Source organism: Salmo salar, chromosome ssa07 (genome assembly GCF_905237065.1).
Source record: "Salmo salar chromosome ssa07, Ssal_v3.1, whole genome shotgun sequence".
Taxonomy (NCBI): domain Eukaryota; kingdom Metazoa; phylum Chordata; class Actinopteri; order Salmoniformes; family Salmonidae; genus Salmo; species Salmo salar.
The window spans coordinates 19,869,796-19,889,440 of NC_059448.1; the positions used below are offsets into that span (position 1 = coordinate 19,869,796).

At 44.1% G+C, this 19,645-nt stretch overlaps 1 protein-coding gene across 17 annotated transcripts in view; it reads left to right on the forward strand.

The window, feature by feature from the left end:
* LOC106608716 (adhesion G protein-coupled receptor L3) overlaps nt 1–19,645 on the forward strand; it is a 314,147-nt gene that overhangs the window by 242,981 nt on the left and 51,521 nt on the right. For 11 of the 17 annotated variants that reach the window (XM_045721694.1, XM_045721685.1, XM_045721691.1 and 8 more), the window contains 3 exons: nt 7,765–7,887; nt 10,207–10,421; nt 12,611–12,787. In XM_045721694.1, the coding sequence (XP_045577650.1) occupies nt 7,765–7,887; nt 10,207–10,421; nt 12,611–12,787 (515 nt within the window). The remainder of the gene's footprint in view (nt 1–7,764; nt 7,888–10,206; nt 10,422–12,610; nt 12,788–19,645) is intronic. The other 6 variants (XM_045721688.1, XM_045721693.1, XM_045721695.1 and 3 more) reach the window with 1 other exon arrangement.

Consider the following 19,645-nt stretch of genomic DNA (forward strand, 5'->3'; position numbering starts at 1 on the left):
GCCTCCCACTCCTCTTTCTATTCTGGTTAGGGACAGTTTGCGCTGTTCTGTGAAGGGAGTAGTACACAGCATTGTATGAGATCTTCAGTTTCTTGGCAATTTCTCGCGTGGAATGGCCTTCATTTCTCAGAACAAGAATATACTGACAAGTTTCAGAAGAAAGTGTCTGTGTTGTAGTGTTTATTTTACCTTTATTTAACTAGGCAAGTCAGTTAAGAACAAATTCTTATTTTCAATGACGGCCTAAGAACAGTGGGTTAACTGCCTTGTTCAGGGGCAGAACAACAGATTTTTACCTTGTCAGCTTGGGGATTCGATCTTGCAACCTTTCGGTTACAAGTCCAACACTATAACCACTAGGCTACCTGCCGCCCCTGTAGTACGTGTGGGTAGAGTCCAGTGAGTGTGCATAGAGCCAGTGCAACAAAAAAAAGAGGGTCAATGCATGTAGTCCAGGTAGCCATTTGGTTAACTGTTCAGCAGTCTTATGGCTTGTGTGTACTAGCTGTTCAGGAGCCTTTGCCGTGCTGTACCACTTGCCAGTCTATGACTTGTGTGTCTGGAGTCTTTGACAGTTTTTATGGCCTTCCTCTGACACCACCTCGTATAGACGTCCTGGGTGGAAGAGAGCTCGGCCCCAGTGATGTACTGGGCCATATGCACTACCCTCTGTAGCGCCTTATGGTCAGATGCCAAGCAGTTGCCAAACCAAGCGGTGATGCAGCCAGTCAAGATGCTCTCAATGGTGTACCTGTATAACTTTTTAAGGATCTGAGGTCCCATGCCTAATCTTTCCTGCCTCCTGAAGGGGAAGAGGCATTGTCGTGCCCTTTTCACGACTGTCTTGGTGTGTTTGGACCATGCTGGTGTCCACATCACTAAGGATCTGAGGAGCTTTTAAGCTCTGGATGTGCTCGGCCCTCCCTTTCCTGTAGTCCACAATCAGCTCCTTTGTCTTGCTGATGTTAAGGGAGAGGTTGTTGTCCTGGAACTACGCTGCCAAGTTTCTGACAACCTCCCTCTCATCGTTGTTGGTGATCAGGTCTACCACCATTGTGTCGTCAGCAAACTTAATGATGATGTTGGAGTCATGCACAGTCAAGGGAGAACAGGGAGAAAAGGAGGGGACTAAGCATGCAACCCTGAGGGGCTCCCATGTTGAGGGTCACCTTGGCAGATTTGTTGCCTACCCATGTCGCCATGTCTGGAAGTCCATTATCTAGTTGCAGAGGGAGGTGTTCAGTCGCAGGATCCTTAGCTTAGTGATGAGCTTTGAGGGCACTCTGGTATTGTACCCCCAGCTGTAGTCAATGAACAGCATTCTCACATACAGTAGACATTTATTTTGTCCAGGTAGGAAAGGGCAGTCTGGAGTGCAATAGAGATTGCATCATCTGTGGATCTGTTGGGGCGGTATGCAAATTGGAGTGGGTCCACGGTGTCTGAGATGATGGTGTTGATGTGACCCATGACCAGCCTTTCAAAGCATTTTTTGGCTACAGATGTGAGTTCTACAGGGCGATAGTCATTTAGACAGGTTACCTTGGCGTTCACAGGGACTATGGTGGTCTGCTTGAAACATGTAGGTATTACAGACTGGGTCAGGCAGAGGTTGAAAATGTCATTGAAGACACTTGCCAGTTGGTCAGCACATGCTCCGTGTACGCATCCTGGTAATCTGTCCGTCCCTGCGGCCTTGTTAATGTTAACCTGTTTAAAGGACTTACTTACATTTGGCTACAAAGAGCGGGATCATATAGTCGTCCAGAACAGCTGGTGCTCTCTTGTCCACTGTTCCGATGATTGCTCTCTCCTAGGCAATGGCTGAATAATGTATGTACCTGTAGTCTTTGTTTGTGCGTGAAACATTTACATTTTTATGTGCAGTACTCACAAGCAATACAAAAGCTTACCTAGGATATATTATTCCTGTTTTCATGCTCTTGTTGCCAGAAATACATGGCCAGTTTATTAGGTACCGGGTAAGACCCTCCAGAACTGCCTGAATTATTCTGGGCATGGACACGTTGCTCAATTGGTTTCAAGGGCCCTAACGTGTGCCAGGAAAACATTCCCCACACCATTACACCACTGCCACCAGCTTGTACCGTTGACAACCAGCAGGATGGAACCATGGACTCATGCTGCTTACGCCAAATCCTGACTCTGCCATCAGCATGATGCAACAGGAACTCGGATTCGTCGGACCAGGCAATGTTTTTTTGCACCTCAATTGTCCAGTGTGGTGATCATGTGCCCACTGGAGACTCTTTTTCTTGTTTTTAGCTGATAGGAGTGGAACCCGGTGTCGTCGTCTGCTGCAGTAGCCCATCCAGACAAGGACCGAAAAGTTGTGCATTCCGAGATGTCGTTCTGCACACCTCTGTTGTACTGCACCATTATTTTTCTGTTTGTGGTCTGCCTGTTAGCTTTCACGATTCTTGACATTCTCCTACAACCTTTTCTCAACGAACCGTTTTTGCCCACAAGACTGCCGCTGACTAAATGTTTTGTGTTTGTTGCACCGTTCCCAGTAAACCCTAGACACTGTCGTGCGTGGAAATCCCAGGATGCCGGACGTTTCTGAGATACTGGAACTGGCGCTCCTAGCACAGATGATACCACGCTTAAAGTAGCTTAGGTCACTCATGTTGTCCATTCTAACGTTCAGTCAAACAGTAACTGAAGGTCTTGATGCCTGTCTGCATGCTTTATATAGCAAGCCATGGCCACGTGACTCACTGTCTGTAGGAGTGAACCGTTTTCTTGAAAGGGGTGGTGTACCTAATAAACTGACTGAGTGTATGTACTCCTCACTAAACAAGATCCTAATAACGTTAGTTAGTCTGTGTGTGTGTGTGTGTGTGTGTGTGTGTACCTACAGATGTATTATCTTCATTTGATCACCCTGTTGCAGGATAACTTTCTTTATTGAGTGAGGAGGAGTTCAGGTGTAACAGAGGGAGCCTTGTTGTACACTTTCTCGCTTTGTGCGGTTAACCTCTCTAGGGTCGGCGGGACGAAATCGTCCGACCTACGTAACAGCCAGTGGAATCCTGTGGCGCGTTATTCAAATACCTTAGAAATGCTATTACTTCAATTTCTCAAACATATGACTATTTTACACCATTTTAAAGACGAGACTCTCGTTAATCTAACCACACTGTCCGATTTCAAAAAGGCTTTACAACGAAAACAAAACATTAGATTATGTCAGCAGAGTACCCAGCCAGAAATAATCAGACACCCATTTTTCAAGCTAGCATATAATGTCACAAAAACCCAGAAGACAGCTAAATGCAGCACTAACCTTTGATGATCTTCATCAGATGACACACCTAGGACATTATGTTATACAATACATGCATGTTTTGTTCAATCAAGTTCATATTTATATCAAAAACCAGCTTTTTACATTAGCATGTGACGTTCAGAACTAGCATACTTCCGGTGAATTTACAAAAAATTTACTAAATTACTCACGATAAACGTTCACAAAAAGCATAACAATTATTTTAAGAATTATAGATACAGAACTCCTCTATGCACTCGATATGTCCGATTTTAAAATAGCTTTTCGGTGAAAGCACATTTTGCAATATTCTAAGTAGATGGCATCACAGGGCTAGCTATTTAGACACCCAGCAAGTTTAGCACTCACCAAAGTCAGATTTACTATAAGAAGAATGTTATTACCTTTGGTGTTCTTCATCAGAATGCACTCCCAGGACTTCTACTTCAATAACAAATGTTGGTTTGGTCCAAAATAATCCATTGTTATATCCAAACAGCAGCGTTTTGTTCGTGCATTCAAGACACTATCCGAAAGGGTAAAGAAGGGTGACGAGCACGACGCATTTCGTGACAAAAAAATTCTAAATATTCCATTACCGTACTTCGAAGCATGTCAACCGCTGTTTAAAATCAATTTTTATGCCATTTTTCTCGTAAAAAAGTGATAATATTCCGACCGGGAATCTGCGTTTAGGTAAAAAGACGAAAGAAAATAAAGCATGGGGTCGACTTGTGCACGCGCCTAAGCCCATTGTCCTCTGATCGGCCACTTGCCAAAAGCGCAAATGTGTTTCAGCCTGGGGCTGCCTCGATATCATTCAGCTTTTTCCCGCCTTCTGAGAGCCTATGGGAGCCGTAGGAAGTGTCACGTTACAGCAAAGATCCTCAGTCTTCAATAAACAGAGGCAAGATGCTCAAGGAATGGTCAGACAGGCCACTTCCTGTAAGGAATCTTCTCAGGTTTTTGCCTGCCATATGAGTTCTGTTATACTCACAGACACCATTCAAACAGTTTTAGAAACTTTAGGGGGTTTTCTATCCAAAGCCAATAATTATATGCATATTCTCATTTCTGGGTAAGAGTAGTAACCAGTTTAAATCGGGTACGTTTTTTATCCGGCCGTGTAAATACTGCCCCCTACCCCCAACAGGTTAAAGAATGGTTGAAGCTGACGAACAATTTTGCCCTCTGAGATTGGCCCTCGCTTTAAGGAAGTGATCATTTTTGGGTGTGAGCTGAGAGGAAAGCGATGGGTAGACGAGATCAAGATGAATGGTAAACACAGCCACATTTTGGAGTGCCGGCACAACAGCTGTTGTGTCTGAGGGGAGATCATAATTTGTGGTTCAAAGACTGCTGCATCGGAAAATGAGGCGTTGAAAGAAGATAATTTCATAAGGTTCAGATGTAGGATCTTAATTTGATCACTCTGTTGCAGGAAAATGTTCCTGCAATGCACAAAATATACAAGTTGTAGTGCCAGCATATGCGCGTGCGTGTGTGTATACAGTACTTTTGGAAAGTATTCAGACCCCTTGACTTTTTCCACATTTTATGACGTTACAGCCTTATTCTAAAAGTGATTAAATAATTTTTTTCCTCATCAATCTACACACAATAACCCATAATGACAAAGCAAAAAAAATACAATTGTAAAAAAATAAAAGACTGAAATATGACATTTACATAGGTATTCAGACCTTTTATGCAGTACTTTGTTGAAGCACCTTTGGCAGCGATTACAGCCTCACGTCTTCTTGGGTATGGCACACCTGTATTTGGGGAATATCTCCCGTTCTTCTCTGCAGATCCTCTCAAGCTCTGTCAGGATGGATGGGGAGCATCGCTGCACAGGTATTTTCAGGTCTCTCCAGAGATGTTCGAACGGGTTCAAGTCCGGTCTCTTGCTGGGCCACTCAAATATATTGAGACTTATCCCGAAGCCCGTCCTGCGTTGTCTTGGCTATGTGCTTAGGGTCGTTGTCCTGTTGGAGGTCCAAACCTTCGCCTGTCTGAGGTCCTAACCTGCTCCCGAGAGCTTTTCATCAAGAATCTGTATCTTTCCCTCGATCCTGACTAGTCTTCCAGTCCCTGCCGCTGAAAAGAGTTCAATCTTGGTTTCATTAGACCAGAGAATCTTGTTTCTCATGGTCTGAGAGACCTTTAAGTGCCTTTTGGCAACTCCAAGCGGGCTGTCATGTGCCATTTACTGAGGTGTGGCTTCCATCTGGCCACTCCACCATAAAGGCCTGATTGGTGGAGTGCTGAAGTGATGGTTGTCCTTCTGGAAGGTTCTCCCATCTCCACAGAGGAACTCTGGAGCTCTGTCAGAGTGACCATCTGTTTCTTGGTCACCTCCCTGACCAAAGCCTCCTTCCCACGATGGCTCAGTTTAGCCATGTGGCCAGCTCTAGGAAGTGTCTTGGTGGTTCCGAACTCCTTCCATATAAGAATGATGGAGGCCACTGTGTTCTTGGTTACCTTCAATGCTGCAGACATTTTTTGGATCCCTTCCCCAGATCTGTGTCTCAACAGGTGTGTGCCTTTCCAAATCATGCCCAATAAATTGAATTTACCACAGGTGGACTCCAATCAAGTTGTAGAAACACCACAGGGATGATCAATGGAAACAGGATGCACCGAAGCTCAATTTCGAGTCTCATAGCAAAGTGTCTGAATACTTATGTAAATATGGTATTGTTGTTGTTTTCTAGAAATGTGCAAAAATGTAAAAGAAAATCAGTTCGTTTTGTCATTATGGGGTATTGTGTGTGTATATTGATGAGGAAAATGCGGAAGGGGTCGAAATACTTTTCGAATGCACTGTATGTGTTAATCTTCTCTCCACCTTTTGTTTGTTTGCATGCATGTCTGTGTATCACTCCCTCTCATCGCTGATCTTATGAACAGATTTCTGCCGTCTTATTTCAACCGGCATACACATCAACACCTATTGTGTGTGTGTGTGTGTGCGATGCCTAAAGCCAGTCTTAAGCCTTCTTTTCATGGCTCATCCAGCGGGATGAAAAACATTGCAACTGACTCAGTTAGCCCTGATCTGGGATTGTTCGGTATATCGGCCATTGTTGCTTTCCAGTTGAATAAGAATACATCTCGCCATCTCCAAAAGAATCCCTTGCACCATTGTGTAGCAGTTGCGAGGGTGCCACGGAATGTTAATACAAAGGTTCTCTTAAAGTGAGAGCATGAAAACAACTTCTTTTTTCAAGGACAGCCACAATAAGAAGGTTATGCCTTCCCTCTGTGGGTGTTTTGTGCGAGCATTCGAGAGGTGGCCTTGAAGCCAGAAGTTGAAAGAAGTTAGACATTTTTGATGCCATCTCTCCCAATTAACATAGTACTGTCCAGGCCTGTGTTCAAATAGTATTGGTTTTCCTTAAAATACTTATAACGTTTGATTGGGCCTGCCTGGAGGGACAGGTGGCAGGGTTTGCACTTTGGGGACTATTCCATTAGTTCCATTGCACCAGACAAGCCCAAGTGAAGAATTTAAAAGACAATGTACTATTTTAAGATGGGTCTTGTTCTGTATTCTCAAACTATATTCAAGCACATGAAAAGTACAGTATCTCTTATAAACTGATTATTTCTGCCAATCTCCTATCGACTCCTCATTTTCCTCTGCTGTACGATGCAGCAGCCTTTAAACCACAAATGATGATCTCCCCTCAGACACAACAGCTGTTGTGCCGGTTCTCCAAAACCTGGCTGTCTTCACCATTTGTCTCTATCTCGTCTACCCATCGCTTTCCTCTCAGCTCACCCCCAACATTGATAGCTTCCTTGAAGTGAGCGCCAATTTTCTCAGTTGGCAAAAGTTAGTGGACTTCAACACGAAGCAAGGAGGTACGCAACCAGGCTCCCTCAGTTACTCCTAACTCGATGAAGAAAGTGTTGCGAGACGTGTATAGCCCAGTGTTGATCAGAAGGCTTCAGTGGGACGCTACTCTTCAAAGCCTACCGAATTCAGAGGATGATGTACTTCATTCAACACACCCTGAAACCACTGATGAATGGAATCAATTATATCAGAGTAAAAGGCTTCTGAGAAAAATCTGACAAGGTATCCCCTTGAAAATCCATTTGAAGTTTGTGAAATGCATAAAGTAATGCATAATAGCTGATGTTGGGGAAGGGAGCATCTTTTGATCAAGTGTTTCTTAAACTTTGTTGTTACCCCTTTGTCTGCTTTGTCTCTGATCTGAAACAAACTCCAGTGCTGTGATGCATACAGTCAGAGCAGAACTGAGTTTCATATTACAATGTAAAGCTATTGTTCAATGCTAACACGTTTCGGTAGGTTGACAGCGAGCGCTGGTGGGTGCATGGGTTAACATTCATATACTGCAAATGTTATCCCAGATGGAATTCTCTTGCATCACTGTCTACACTTTCACCCCTCATAATAATGTTCTTTAAATGGTTTCTTCTCATTTGCTTCTGTCCAGAGCTGGAGGTGGCCCGGATGAGTACGGAAGGAAATCTGCCCGACCTGAAATTCCCACAAAGTGGAGGCCATGGTAACTCCATCTCCCTGTCATCAAGCACCTTGAAACAACATGGGAGAAACGGTAAATGGCTTTGCCTTTTAATAAAAAAATGTATATATCAGGGCTCTCCAACTCCAGTCCTGAACAGCTATTGGTTGTGCAGGGTTTTGTTCCATTCCATCAGTTAGTGCCTGCATACCCAGTAGCTCTTCTGGTCTGAACATCCCTGTCTGAGATAAGTCTGCCATTGATAATTCCATGCATAGTTTGCTTCTTTTTCTGATGCCATAAGAGTATAGGAAATGTTTTTTCTTTGTAACCAGTAAAGGAGAGATATGCTCAAATATCTTAAAAGGGTAAACCGTGTCTCAAACAACAACAAAGCTGGCACCCTGTTTTTGCTCACCGTTAGCTAATATATTGAAAAAGTAGGTCAATTCAATAGGAACAGAAGTGTAAGCTGCTTTGAAAGGGGCTTGGGAGTTTAAAACGCGCCCCTTTGCAGGGCCTGGTGTGAATGAGAAATATAACTTCCCTGCAGCTAATTATACTTGCATACCACCTGCTTCTAACAGGCTGTTAAAAGCATGGGTTGCTTTCCAGTAACATGTTTTTTGTGTGTGCGGAGTTAGGGTGCCTTCAAACCAAAACGCACGTTCGACGCGGCAAATGATTCCATAAAAAAGCTACATTTTCAATTGGTTGACAGATACGTTGTTGCTACTGTTTTGCGCCTGTAGAAGTGGTAAGTACCAGTGTAACCACTTGTACTTACAGACCCGTTACACGGTAATTGAATAGTTTCCCTGGAATAACATCAATATAATTGTGTGCCAAAATGTTAGAAGCAGGTGGAGGACTTACACTTGGTTTCAGGCAGAGGTGACCAACCCTCTTCCGGAAAGAGATACTGGATCTACCTGGGTTTTGTTGCAACCTTGTTATAACACAGTTGATTCTGCATAGTATCAAGGTCATGGAAAGCAGCTAATTAGTAGAATGAGGTGTGCTAAATAAGAGCTGGAGAGAAAGCCTAGCAGAAGGGAAGTCCTCCAGGAGGAGGGTTGGCCACCCCTGATACAACCTCTGATAAAGCAAAGCGCCTTTTTTACTCGACTTCAAATGGACAAAAGAGGGTCCCTGGTTGCGGAATTAGTTGTGTTCAAGAGCTGCTTCAAACTTTAATGAGGCTATTATACACAATGCGGGGCTACCTACGGGAGCTCCACGGCCCGTTTTTGGACTTGATTACTTGTTCGTGCAAATGAGTTAGGCTGTTAGCGCGTGCTCACCGCTCTTGGCTCTCGATGAATGTCCAGTGGTGCCTGATGCTTCATTATATCTTCATTTGCTTTTATTTCCCGTTCATTGAGAGGTAACACACAAATTGTTTTATTTTCATCTCGAGTGAGTGATCCAAGTCGCTGTGGGAGGGGTGTGCTTTCATATCCACCGTCTAAAGAAAGACGCCAGGAGAGGGATAAGGTAGTGCGATGGGAGCGGGGAAAGAAATTAGGAAGAGTATCTGTTGCCTTTGTCAGTGCAATAAAGCAATAATGACATTTCATTGAAGTTTAATTAAATCGACCTATCATACCTACGGAGGTCTTTTTTTCAGCCTCGACACCTTTGTTGCTCTTGATAACATGCTCGGAGCAGCGAATGTGTTTGACCAATTTTCCCTATATTTTGTCCAAAATAGTTTCAACTCTATAATCCTGTGGAATCAAAAATCGAAAAAGAATGAATGCAGTTTTTACCGTACCCCCAAAATGCATCCTTATTTTGAAGTCTTATGAATTTGAATATGTTAAGTTATTGGGTGCTCCAAGACTTTGTGGAACTGTAACCTTTGACATCTGTAGGATGAACTGTGGTGGCCCAACGCCGTTATGTCCTGGAGCAGGCACTTAACCCCAAAATGGTTCCAAAGGCCGGCTGCATTCCGGCTGACTCTGTGCTCTTCAATGTGTGTGGGTCTCTCGTAGGCATATAACACCTTGGCACATCTAGCCTAGGTTTACACACTTTTTTAATTTATGGACAGAATTGGATTTTGTTTTTTGGATTTTGTTTGGTTTTCTGGCGTTAATGTCTCTGCTACTTTAACATTGATTTGCGCTGTTAAGTCACATGTACAATAACATTATACTGTATGGCAAACATTTTAACCACACACTTTCAGTTCGTCAGTGGTGGCTCCGTCTCAAGTCTCAATTGCCTTAAATTCTACTTTCCTTCATCCCTCTGATCTGAAAGAACTGAGCTGGTGAAAGCCAGCCTAATGATGAGCTTACGCCATATTGTTTTCACCTGTCACTACAGACAAAGGGGAGGAGATGAGCAGAGGATGGATTTTCAAGAAATTGAGACTGACCCATGATGTGTTATTTTTCCTAGGAGAGATCCGAATGGCCTTCGTCCTGTACAAACACATCGGAGCCTACCTGTCTACAGAGAATGCCAGCATGAAGCTCGGCAGGGAAGCCATGGCCACCAATTACTCTGTCATTGTCAACTCTCCCGTCATCACCGCAGCTATCAACAAAGAGAACAACAAAGTCTACCTGTCTGAACCGGTCATATTTACCTTGAAACACCTGCAGGTAGAACGTGTACGCACACACACAAACACACACACACACACACACACACACACACACACACACACACACACACCTTTGGGATTATCATAAAATTCACTGAGTTTCTTAAAGGGGCAATTTGGGACTGGTACATCCATTTTGGACTTTTAAATTAATGGAGTCACCCCATAGCCCCCCCATCTTAAAGTTTTACCTCGATCTTTCATAACATATTGACGATGCAAAACTTTGTTTTCATTCGTTTTCTCCCTATTAGTTTTAGAACAGAACAGTCTAACCTGGAAGGCTGAGCTAATATGAGGGTTCTATTGTTCTTCCCTGAAGGCTGGTTAGTCATAGGCGGAGCATTAACTTCCTCCCCGACTGCATTATCTTCCCCTCGCACGACTCCATTGAAACAGCCCCGGTTTGTCTCCCAACGGCGCCCAAAGCTGTTATTAGGCAGGGAGGGGGGGGTGTAACACTTGGGGCCAATGCAGTTATTACTGGGGACCAACTGGAGCCCGCCGCCGCTTTCCTACGTTTTTCTTGCCCCACTGGTCTAATCTCAATAAAACAGTGCTCTTATATACAGTAAGTTTGTGCTTCCCTCCACTGCACCTCTGTCAGTGAGGACATGTCTTTTTTTCTGAACGGCTGTTTGCTCTGTCTTCTAAAAAGTTGATTATTTAAAGAGTATTCTAAGGTTCGTCAAGAGAGTATTCAAAAAGATGAACTGAATCTATATGGATGGTTATATAACTGCAGGTACACTAGAGTATGAATGGATAGGAGGACGTACTTCTCATAGCCTGGTTCCAGATCTGTTTCTGCTGTCTTGCCAACTACTATGGTCATTGTCATGCCAATCGTGACAAAAACGGACTTATCCTAGGATAAGGATAGCCTGGGTTCAGATCTATTTGTGTCATCTTGGCAACTACTATGTTAATTGTCATCAGTGATGTAGTGGTAAAGAAAATAAGTGGTTAAACTTGGTCGCAGTGAATAAAGTAACGCTCCTTATACTTTCAATGCGTTCTTCCGCAAAAGGTGGGTAAACTGCGTTTTCTTGTGTTTACCCTCCACTACACCACCGACTGTCATACCAAACACAACCATAGTACTTGGCTATACACCACCATAGTACTTGGCTATACACCATAAACAGATCTAGGATCAGGCTGTACTGCTCTTCACTCTAGTCTTTTGTTCCATCGCTCTACAATGAAAAACCTTTAGATCAGATGGTGTTGGACCACTGGTCCCAGGGGACTGTGGTCGTCCTCTAGTTATTGTTTCGCTTCCTTGCCTCAGCACTTAATGGACTACTTAAAGTTGTGAATGGGACAGAAGGTCACCTGGTCTGGTTATTCCACGACCGTGCTGCACTGTATCCAACTAGCCATTGGTTGGCTGCGTGGAGGATAACTCAATAAGGTGGGACGTTTATCTCTGAGAGGATCTGCTGATTATGGATGTGTCACAAATGGAATCCTATTCCCTATACAGTGCACTACTTTTGACCAGAGCCGTATATGGTGCCATTTGGGACTCTGCCCATGTTCCACAGTCACAGTTTTGATTGCATTGTCAGTAGCAGCCAGATTGTCTTCTGCTGTGGACAATTCCCTTAAATGCACCCAGGATTTAAGGTGCAATTGAAGTGGCCCGGCAATACCTAGCTGCAAGAGATGGTGGTTTCCCACGTCAAGGAAACTTTACCTGTTGAAAACTATTTGAGGCATTCCTATGCATCGGCATGCCTTTCCTCTCGCACTTTATCTGCATTAAGCTCTTAAGTGGCTGTTTTGAAACGGGCCAGCGAGATGGCAGGCAACGCTAGCCGTTAAGGCCGCCACCTTGCAGAGAGCGGCGGGGCAGTCTATTGTCGCACAGTGAAGGTTAAAGTGAGGTTGAAAAACACAATGAAAGGCTGCCGCCGCCACCATTGAACTAAACCTGAACTGCCACCGGAAAAGGGAATTAAGGGTCTTTTTCTGAAATATTTAGTCCGGATCTGGTGTTATGGCATTGTGGCGTGTCGAGGTTATGGGAGCTTACCTGGAATTAGCCCCATGCGTTTCCATTTAACCCAGCCAGAGCCATTTAGAAAAGAAACATGACTCAACCTGCAATCAATGTGTGTGTTTTTCCTCCCATTAGCTCCATTGTGCAGGGGCCCATAGGCTAATTGTTATGTGGTTTGTCCCCCACAGCAATCCAAGGAAAGCTTTAACCCCAACTGTTCTTTCTGGAGTTATTCCAAGAGGACCATGACGGGGTACTGGTCGACGCAGGATTGCCGGTTGCTAGGCACCAACAGGACTCACACCACGTGCTCTTGTACCCACCTGACTAACTTTGCAGTCCTCATGGCTCACGTGGAGGTCAAGGTAAGGCCTGTTCCACCGGCTCCTCATTCTGTTTGCTTTCAGCTCAGATCCCGTAGAAGCAATACAAATTCCACAAGTAGTAGATGATGGAGAGCTCTGTTTTGCAACCTTCATAGCACATTCTACACAATGGCACAGAGTTAAGATCAAAATCTAAGAGCATTTCTTTGTGCCGAAAGCATCCTTGGTGTTGTGTGTATTAATTGTCCCCTTGCCTTGTGTGAGTAGTTGGAGAGAGTGGCCGTTGTAAAAGGAAAATGCATTTGGACCTTCAAGAGTTCTAGCTAAGAGGCTGCCATTTAGTCGTCTGGATACATACTATGCTTGAAAGCATTTAGAATACCTGAACGCATGATTCAATGTTTCGAACATTCCGATATTCGCAGGTTGATGAATTGAAGGAGAATCAGCATCTGTTTGTTGTGTTGGAGCTGGGTACTGGGAAAGCATAAATTAACACATTTACATTTTCTGTGTACAATGGACCAATAACGATAAAGATTGTATTTATGCGCCTCCTAAAATATTTGGGGTTGCTGGTGTTTGTTGTGCGTTTAAGTATCTCACTGTGATGCTTAAATCCAAGATTACTTTTCAATTGATGTTCTTTCGTTACATTGAAGCAAATATATTGCAACTCATTATTTTTTACTTTGACGTTTATTTGTTGCTGTCTCATTTCCCTGAGAGGTCTTCTCGTTCCTGAACTTCTACCCCTGCAGTTTCTGAGGGGGAACAAAGACTCGTATGAAAGAAAGATTTAGCGAAAGGGTGCATTTTATTTATTTTAAAAGCATGAATTAATATGTTGTGCCTTAGTGCTCTTTTACCTGGGAGAAAAGATCTATGTGTTCTTTCTTTGCACTGTTGGACGCTTCATTGTCCGCTTTAGTCTTCTGGGAAAACAACAGAAAGTGATGAGAAATACAGAGGTGTTTGACAGACACAGGAAAAGCGAGGAGGGTGAGAGGGATAAAGAGAGGAAACATATAATAGGAGAGATCTCTTTTTTTTCCTCCCTCTTTCTCCCTCCCCTCTCTCTCGCTCTCTCCCTCCCTTCCCCCTATCTAGCGCTCTCTCCCCCCTCTTTCTCTCTCTCTCTTCCTCCCTCTCGCTCTCTCACCTCTGTCTCACTCTCTCTCTCCCATCTTCTTTGCACTTTCTCTTTCTCTCTCTCCCCCAAGGCAGTGAACCTTAGTCAGCAGGGAAGGATGACTCTATAATGTCTCTCCCAGTTTGCCCAAGGCCATGTAACCACAGACCTCCCCTCCACCCCAGCTCCCACCCTGCTCCAGTCAACCAGCCCCTCTGGTCCAAAGGGGGTCACCCCCAGTGAGGAGGAGTTACTGTTTGTCACTAAGCCGCTTGGCTTGGGGGAGCCAGTGTGCTCAAGCCTTGGTGTCAAACCGGGCCATGAATGCAGAGGGAAGCTGTGAATAATCTAGGGGCCTTAACAGAAGAAAAAAAACGTTGAAAAATAGGGCAAAATGTGAGTGAAAGAAGCACTATGTCATATTATTCACTCACCTTTTGGAAACCCCAGGATGCTGGTGTTCATTCAGGGGGAAAGTGGAAAGTCGTTACACCCCAATTCCAAAATTGCTGCATTTTTCTACTCGAAAGACATTTTGGTTCTGAGGAAACGCAGGCGTCCATTGACACACTGCCAAGGCATTCCAATCCGGAAGCACTAATGAATGGTGAAGAAAGAGCACAAAAATGCCATAAATTGGAGTGACCATACTTTGTCTCCATGGTAACTAAACATTTCGCGCTGTTCTGTCTAGGCATTGTTATTACACATTACCCTCTGAGTGAGAGATTATAGATTGGCATGCCGCAATTACCATCTTCACTTTGAGCGGGCAGAGGCCCGCCTCATCTTTCATTTCACTGTATTCCGGCAGATAGACATGGTGTTCCCGTTAGAAATGACAATAATACTACTCTACTTTTAAGTTCGGGACGTGTTTGGGCTTTTCTGATAAGACGCTGTTCGATACGTTCAGTTGTTCATAAACAGCTTATTACTGTAAGCGTTGTCGATATTACTTAGTCCTAGATAGAGATATTACTAAGTTGAGGTATAGTTAAAAGGCTGTAGTAGTTGGTTGAAGTGATGTCTCTATAACCCGTTTTCAACCAGAACTGTACCTGCTGGACATTTTGAAAGCTGACCAAATGCGAGTAAATAACCTGTGTTAGAAGCATGAACTTGGTTATTTAATGATGTGAGCTTTTTCTTAACTCAATTAAGATGACATAGAACAGCTAATGTGGTGCCTTTCAACAATAACTGCCCTCATCTCCTTCTTGATTGCACCACGCTGCCCAGTCTAACTTTCATGTTTGTACTTTACCTTTGAACTTAAAGCATATGGGTGATTTATCATGCTAGCTCAGTATTGTAGGTATATGTATCCAGAATCCACGGACTCTGACTCTCTGAGGAATTAATTATGTACAGTCGTGGCCAGAAGTTTTGAGAATGACACAAATATACATTTTCACAAAGTCTACTGCCTCAGTTTGCATGATGGCAATTTGCATATATTCCAGAATGTTATGACGAGTGATCAGATGAATTGCAATTAATTGCAAAGTCCCTCTTTGCCATGCAAATGAACTGAATCTCCAAAAAACATTTCCACTGCATTTCAGCCCTGCCACAAAAGGACCAGCTGACATCATGTCAGGGATTCTCTCGTTAACACAGGTGTGAGTGACGAGGACAAGGCTGGAGATCACTCTGTCATGCTGATTGAGTTCGAATAACAGACTGGAAGCTTCAAAAGGAGGGTGGTGCTTGGAATCATTGTTCTTCCTCTGTCAGCCATGGTTACCTGCAAGGAAACACGTGCCGTCATCATTGCTTTGCACAAAAAGGGCTTCATAGGCAAGGATATTGCTGCCAGTAAGATTGCACCTAAATCAACCATTTATCGGATCATTAAGAACTTCAAGGAGAGCGCCCAAGAAAATCCAGCAAGCACCAGGACCATCTCCTAAAGTTGATTCAGCTGCGGGATCGGGGCACCACCAGTACAGAGCTTGCTCAGGAATGGCAGCAGGCAGGTGTGAGTGCATCTGCACGCACAGTGAGGTGAAGACTTTTGGAGGATGGCCTGGTGTCAAGAAGGGCAGCAAAGAAGCCACTTCTCTCCAGGAAAAACATCAGGGACAGACTGATATTCTGCAAGAGGTACAGGGATTGGACTGCTGAGGACTGGGGTAAAGTCATTTTCTCTGATGAATCCCCTTTCCGATTGTTTGGGGCATCCGGAAAAAAGCTTGTCCGGAGAAGACAAGGTGAGCGCTGCCATCAGTCTTGTGTCATGCCAACAGTAAAGCATCCTGAGAGCATTCATGTGTGGGGTTGCTTCTCAGCCAATGGAGTGGGCTCACTCACAATTTCGCCTAAGAACACAGCCATGAATATAGAATGATACCAACACATCCTCTGAGAGCAACTTCTCCCAACCATCCAGGAACAGTTTGGTGACGAACAATGCCTTTTCCAGCATGATGGAGCACCTTGCCATAAGGCAAAAGTGATAACTAAGTGGCTTGGGGAACAAAACATTGATATTTTCGGTCCATGTCCAGGAAACTCCCCAGACCTTAATCCCATTGAGAATTTGTGGTCAATCCTCAAGAGGCGGGTGGACAAACAAAACCCACAAACTCCAAGCATTGATTATGCAAGAATGGGCTGCCATCAGTCAGGATGTGGCCCAGAAGTTAATTGACAGCATGCCAGGGTGGATTGCAGAGGTTTTGAAAAAGAAGGGTCAACACTGCAAATATTGACTCTTTGCATCAACTTCATGTAATTGTCAATAAAAGCCTTTGACACTTATGAAATGCTTGTAATTTTACTTCAGTGTTCCATAGTAACATCGGACAAAAATATCTAAAGACACTGAAGCAGCAAACTTTGTGTAAATTAATATTTGTGTCATTCCAAACTTTTGGCCACGACTGTAACTTTGAACTCTGCCAAAGCAGGGGAAAAAATATCCATCTTTGTCTATTGAAAAGGGTTATGGACTTGTTGATTATCTGTGGACTTGCACTTATTGAAGTGTTGCACTGACTGAAGCATTGTCAACTTTAAAAAGTCAACACAGTCCTGAAGGCCATCAACAGTGTGACTCACTATCATATCCCAATAGACAAAGGCACATATACTCACACCGTGTCTGTCAGCGACAGGGAATGAGGTAGCTGCCATCCAAACAATCGGGAAGGGATTAAGTGCTGTCACTTTCGTCTGTCTCACCTCTCAGGCCTTTTGTGCACCAACATGAGCTGTTCCTGCCGACGCACTGAAGTACACCCGTCGGCCGCGTAAACAAATGAAACTAAATAGCTCGTCACCAGCTGTGTGTTAGTCAGAGATGATGTCGCTTTTGTGTCTCCAGGAAGGGAAGTGATTGCGAGGGAGTTTCGAGTGAGGATGAGAGGGATTGCTTAAGCGGTCTGTCAAAGTACACTATGATGTCTCCTCTAATCAGTGAACTCCAATTGCTCTCTCATCAAACATAGAAATTGAATGTTAATAATAACGAATATTTTAAAGGGTTGTTTAAGTCTATTGATAAGCTCCTCTATCCAGCTGGAAGTTACACAAAGAGAACATTTGGTTGTTGTTTGAATGAAGGTTTCCAACGGCTGTTGGGAATTGCTTCAACTTGTCCCAGCAGGTTGTCATTCCTGTCAATATCCAACATGATCTCTTTTAACCGTAAAAGTGCCACCGGGTCAATTTTGGCCTCAAGAGGTGATACGGCACATGTCGTTATTTCGATATCCTGTTTTTGATCCTGAAATGTTGGACTTTTTCAAGCAACTACTTACTGACATAAACCCCCACAATTGACCATGTTTTTTGTGTTTATATGGAAGAATAAAAAATGATCTCTTTTGTATACTAGTGGTGTGCAGCAAACATAACGACCAAACCGGCCTCTCACGCCATCGTGCACATGTTGAGTTTGTCTATCCTCACCAGACGGACACGCAGGTTGAAATAGCAAAACGAACTCTGAACCAATTATATTAATTTGGGGAAAGGTCGAAACATTCATGGACATTTAGCTAACTAGCTTGCTGTTGCTAACTAATTTGTCCTGGGATATAAACATTGGGTTCTTATTTTACCTGAAGTGCACAAGGTCCTTTTTTTATGCTGGATCTTTGTAGAATTTTGACCCACAAAATTGTGACACTCCTCAGATAAAAGGGGAAACCTAATTAGTTTCTTGTAATCTCTCCGCGTTCTTCTTCTTCCTCCTTCTTCCTCCTCTTCTCCTTCTTCTTCTTCGTCTCCTCCTCCTTTTTTCTTTTTCCTTCTACTACATGGCGGTTAGCAACCAAGTGTGGACCTCATTCATCTTTCAATCACCCACGTGGGTATGTGCTCCTAAAAACCAATGAGGAGATGGGAGAGGTGTGACTCGCAGCGCATCAAGCGTCACAAATAGAACCAAGATCTATTTTAGCGCCTACCCCAGATTCAAAGGCCCCTTTGATTTCTGCAGAGTGATGTCATATTCATTCCAGTAATGCCATTTAAGCGGTTGATCAAACATAACACCAGTGTTACTAAAGGACCAACATTTGGAAAAGCCTGCTTTAGACTTTCTTGTTCAGTACCTTAATAGTCCAGACCCACCACCCAGCCAGCTACTCAAGGCATCAACAGTCTATTCTTCATCGAACCACCCTCCTTTGAATTGAAGCTTCTATTTCCAAGACAGCCCCGGGGCTGTGGAGGCACTGTATAAATAGCAGCTACAACCCCCCAGCCGAGACTTAGAAAGATAGACCTGTTGTCCCTCCACATACAGGCCATTACTTAGGTAGTGAGCGTGTATGCCGGGATTGGGCTGGAGGTAATATCGAGCCACCTGTAAGTAGCACCATTCCCTAGGGACCACCGGGATATAAATCAATGGTGCCTCTCAATAGGATGATGGGGGGGTAAACCCATACATCAGTGTCCTGGTGGGGTGTCTGAATTGGAAATGATGACGATACCGTGATACGTTCTAGGCTTTGGACAGTATAGATGGCACAGTCAATGTGTGCACAGTTCCCACAACGTTAACTTAGAACCTATTATAACTTGTAACTTCCATCCATCCACCTATGTAGAGTAGCTTTCGATCCATCTAAATCTTGATGTGGCATGATAACCTGTTTTGGTCTCAGTGTCTTGGTGTTCATTAAAAGAGGTCATCCATGTGCTTTTCTGCCTGTTTATTTAGGATAGGATGAACTTTAATGTCCCAAGGCTGAAATTGTCTCAGACACGTACCCTGGTTCGATCCTGGGCTGTATCCCAACCGGCCATGATTGGGAGTCCCATAGGGCGGCGCACAATTGGCCCTGCGTCGTCCGGTTTAGGGTTTGGCTGGGGTAGGCCTACATTGTAAATAAGAATGTGTTCTTAACTGACTTCCCTAGTTAACTAAAGGTTAAATACTGCTGTATACAAAGTTGAGGCTGTACATTACACACTCAAATTACCCTTATTTTGTCAGTGGCGTACTAACACAGCTCAGCTTTACTTGTTGCTGTTCAGGTATTTGATGGCCATGGGAGTGAAGGAGTGCTTATACCTGTTCAGCTTACATGTGGGGACCCTATAGCGTCTGCCTGAGTCGGAGGAGGGACCCTATAGAGCGTCTGCCTGAGTCGGAGGAGGGACCCTATAGAGCGTCTGCCTGAGTCGGAGGAGGGACCCTATAGAGCGTCTGCCTGAGTCGGAGGAGGGACCCTATAGAGCGTCTGCCTGAGTCGGAGGAGGGACCCTATAGAGCGTCTGCCTGAGTCGGAGGAGGGACCCTATAG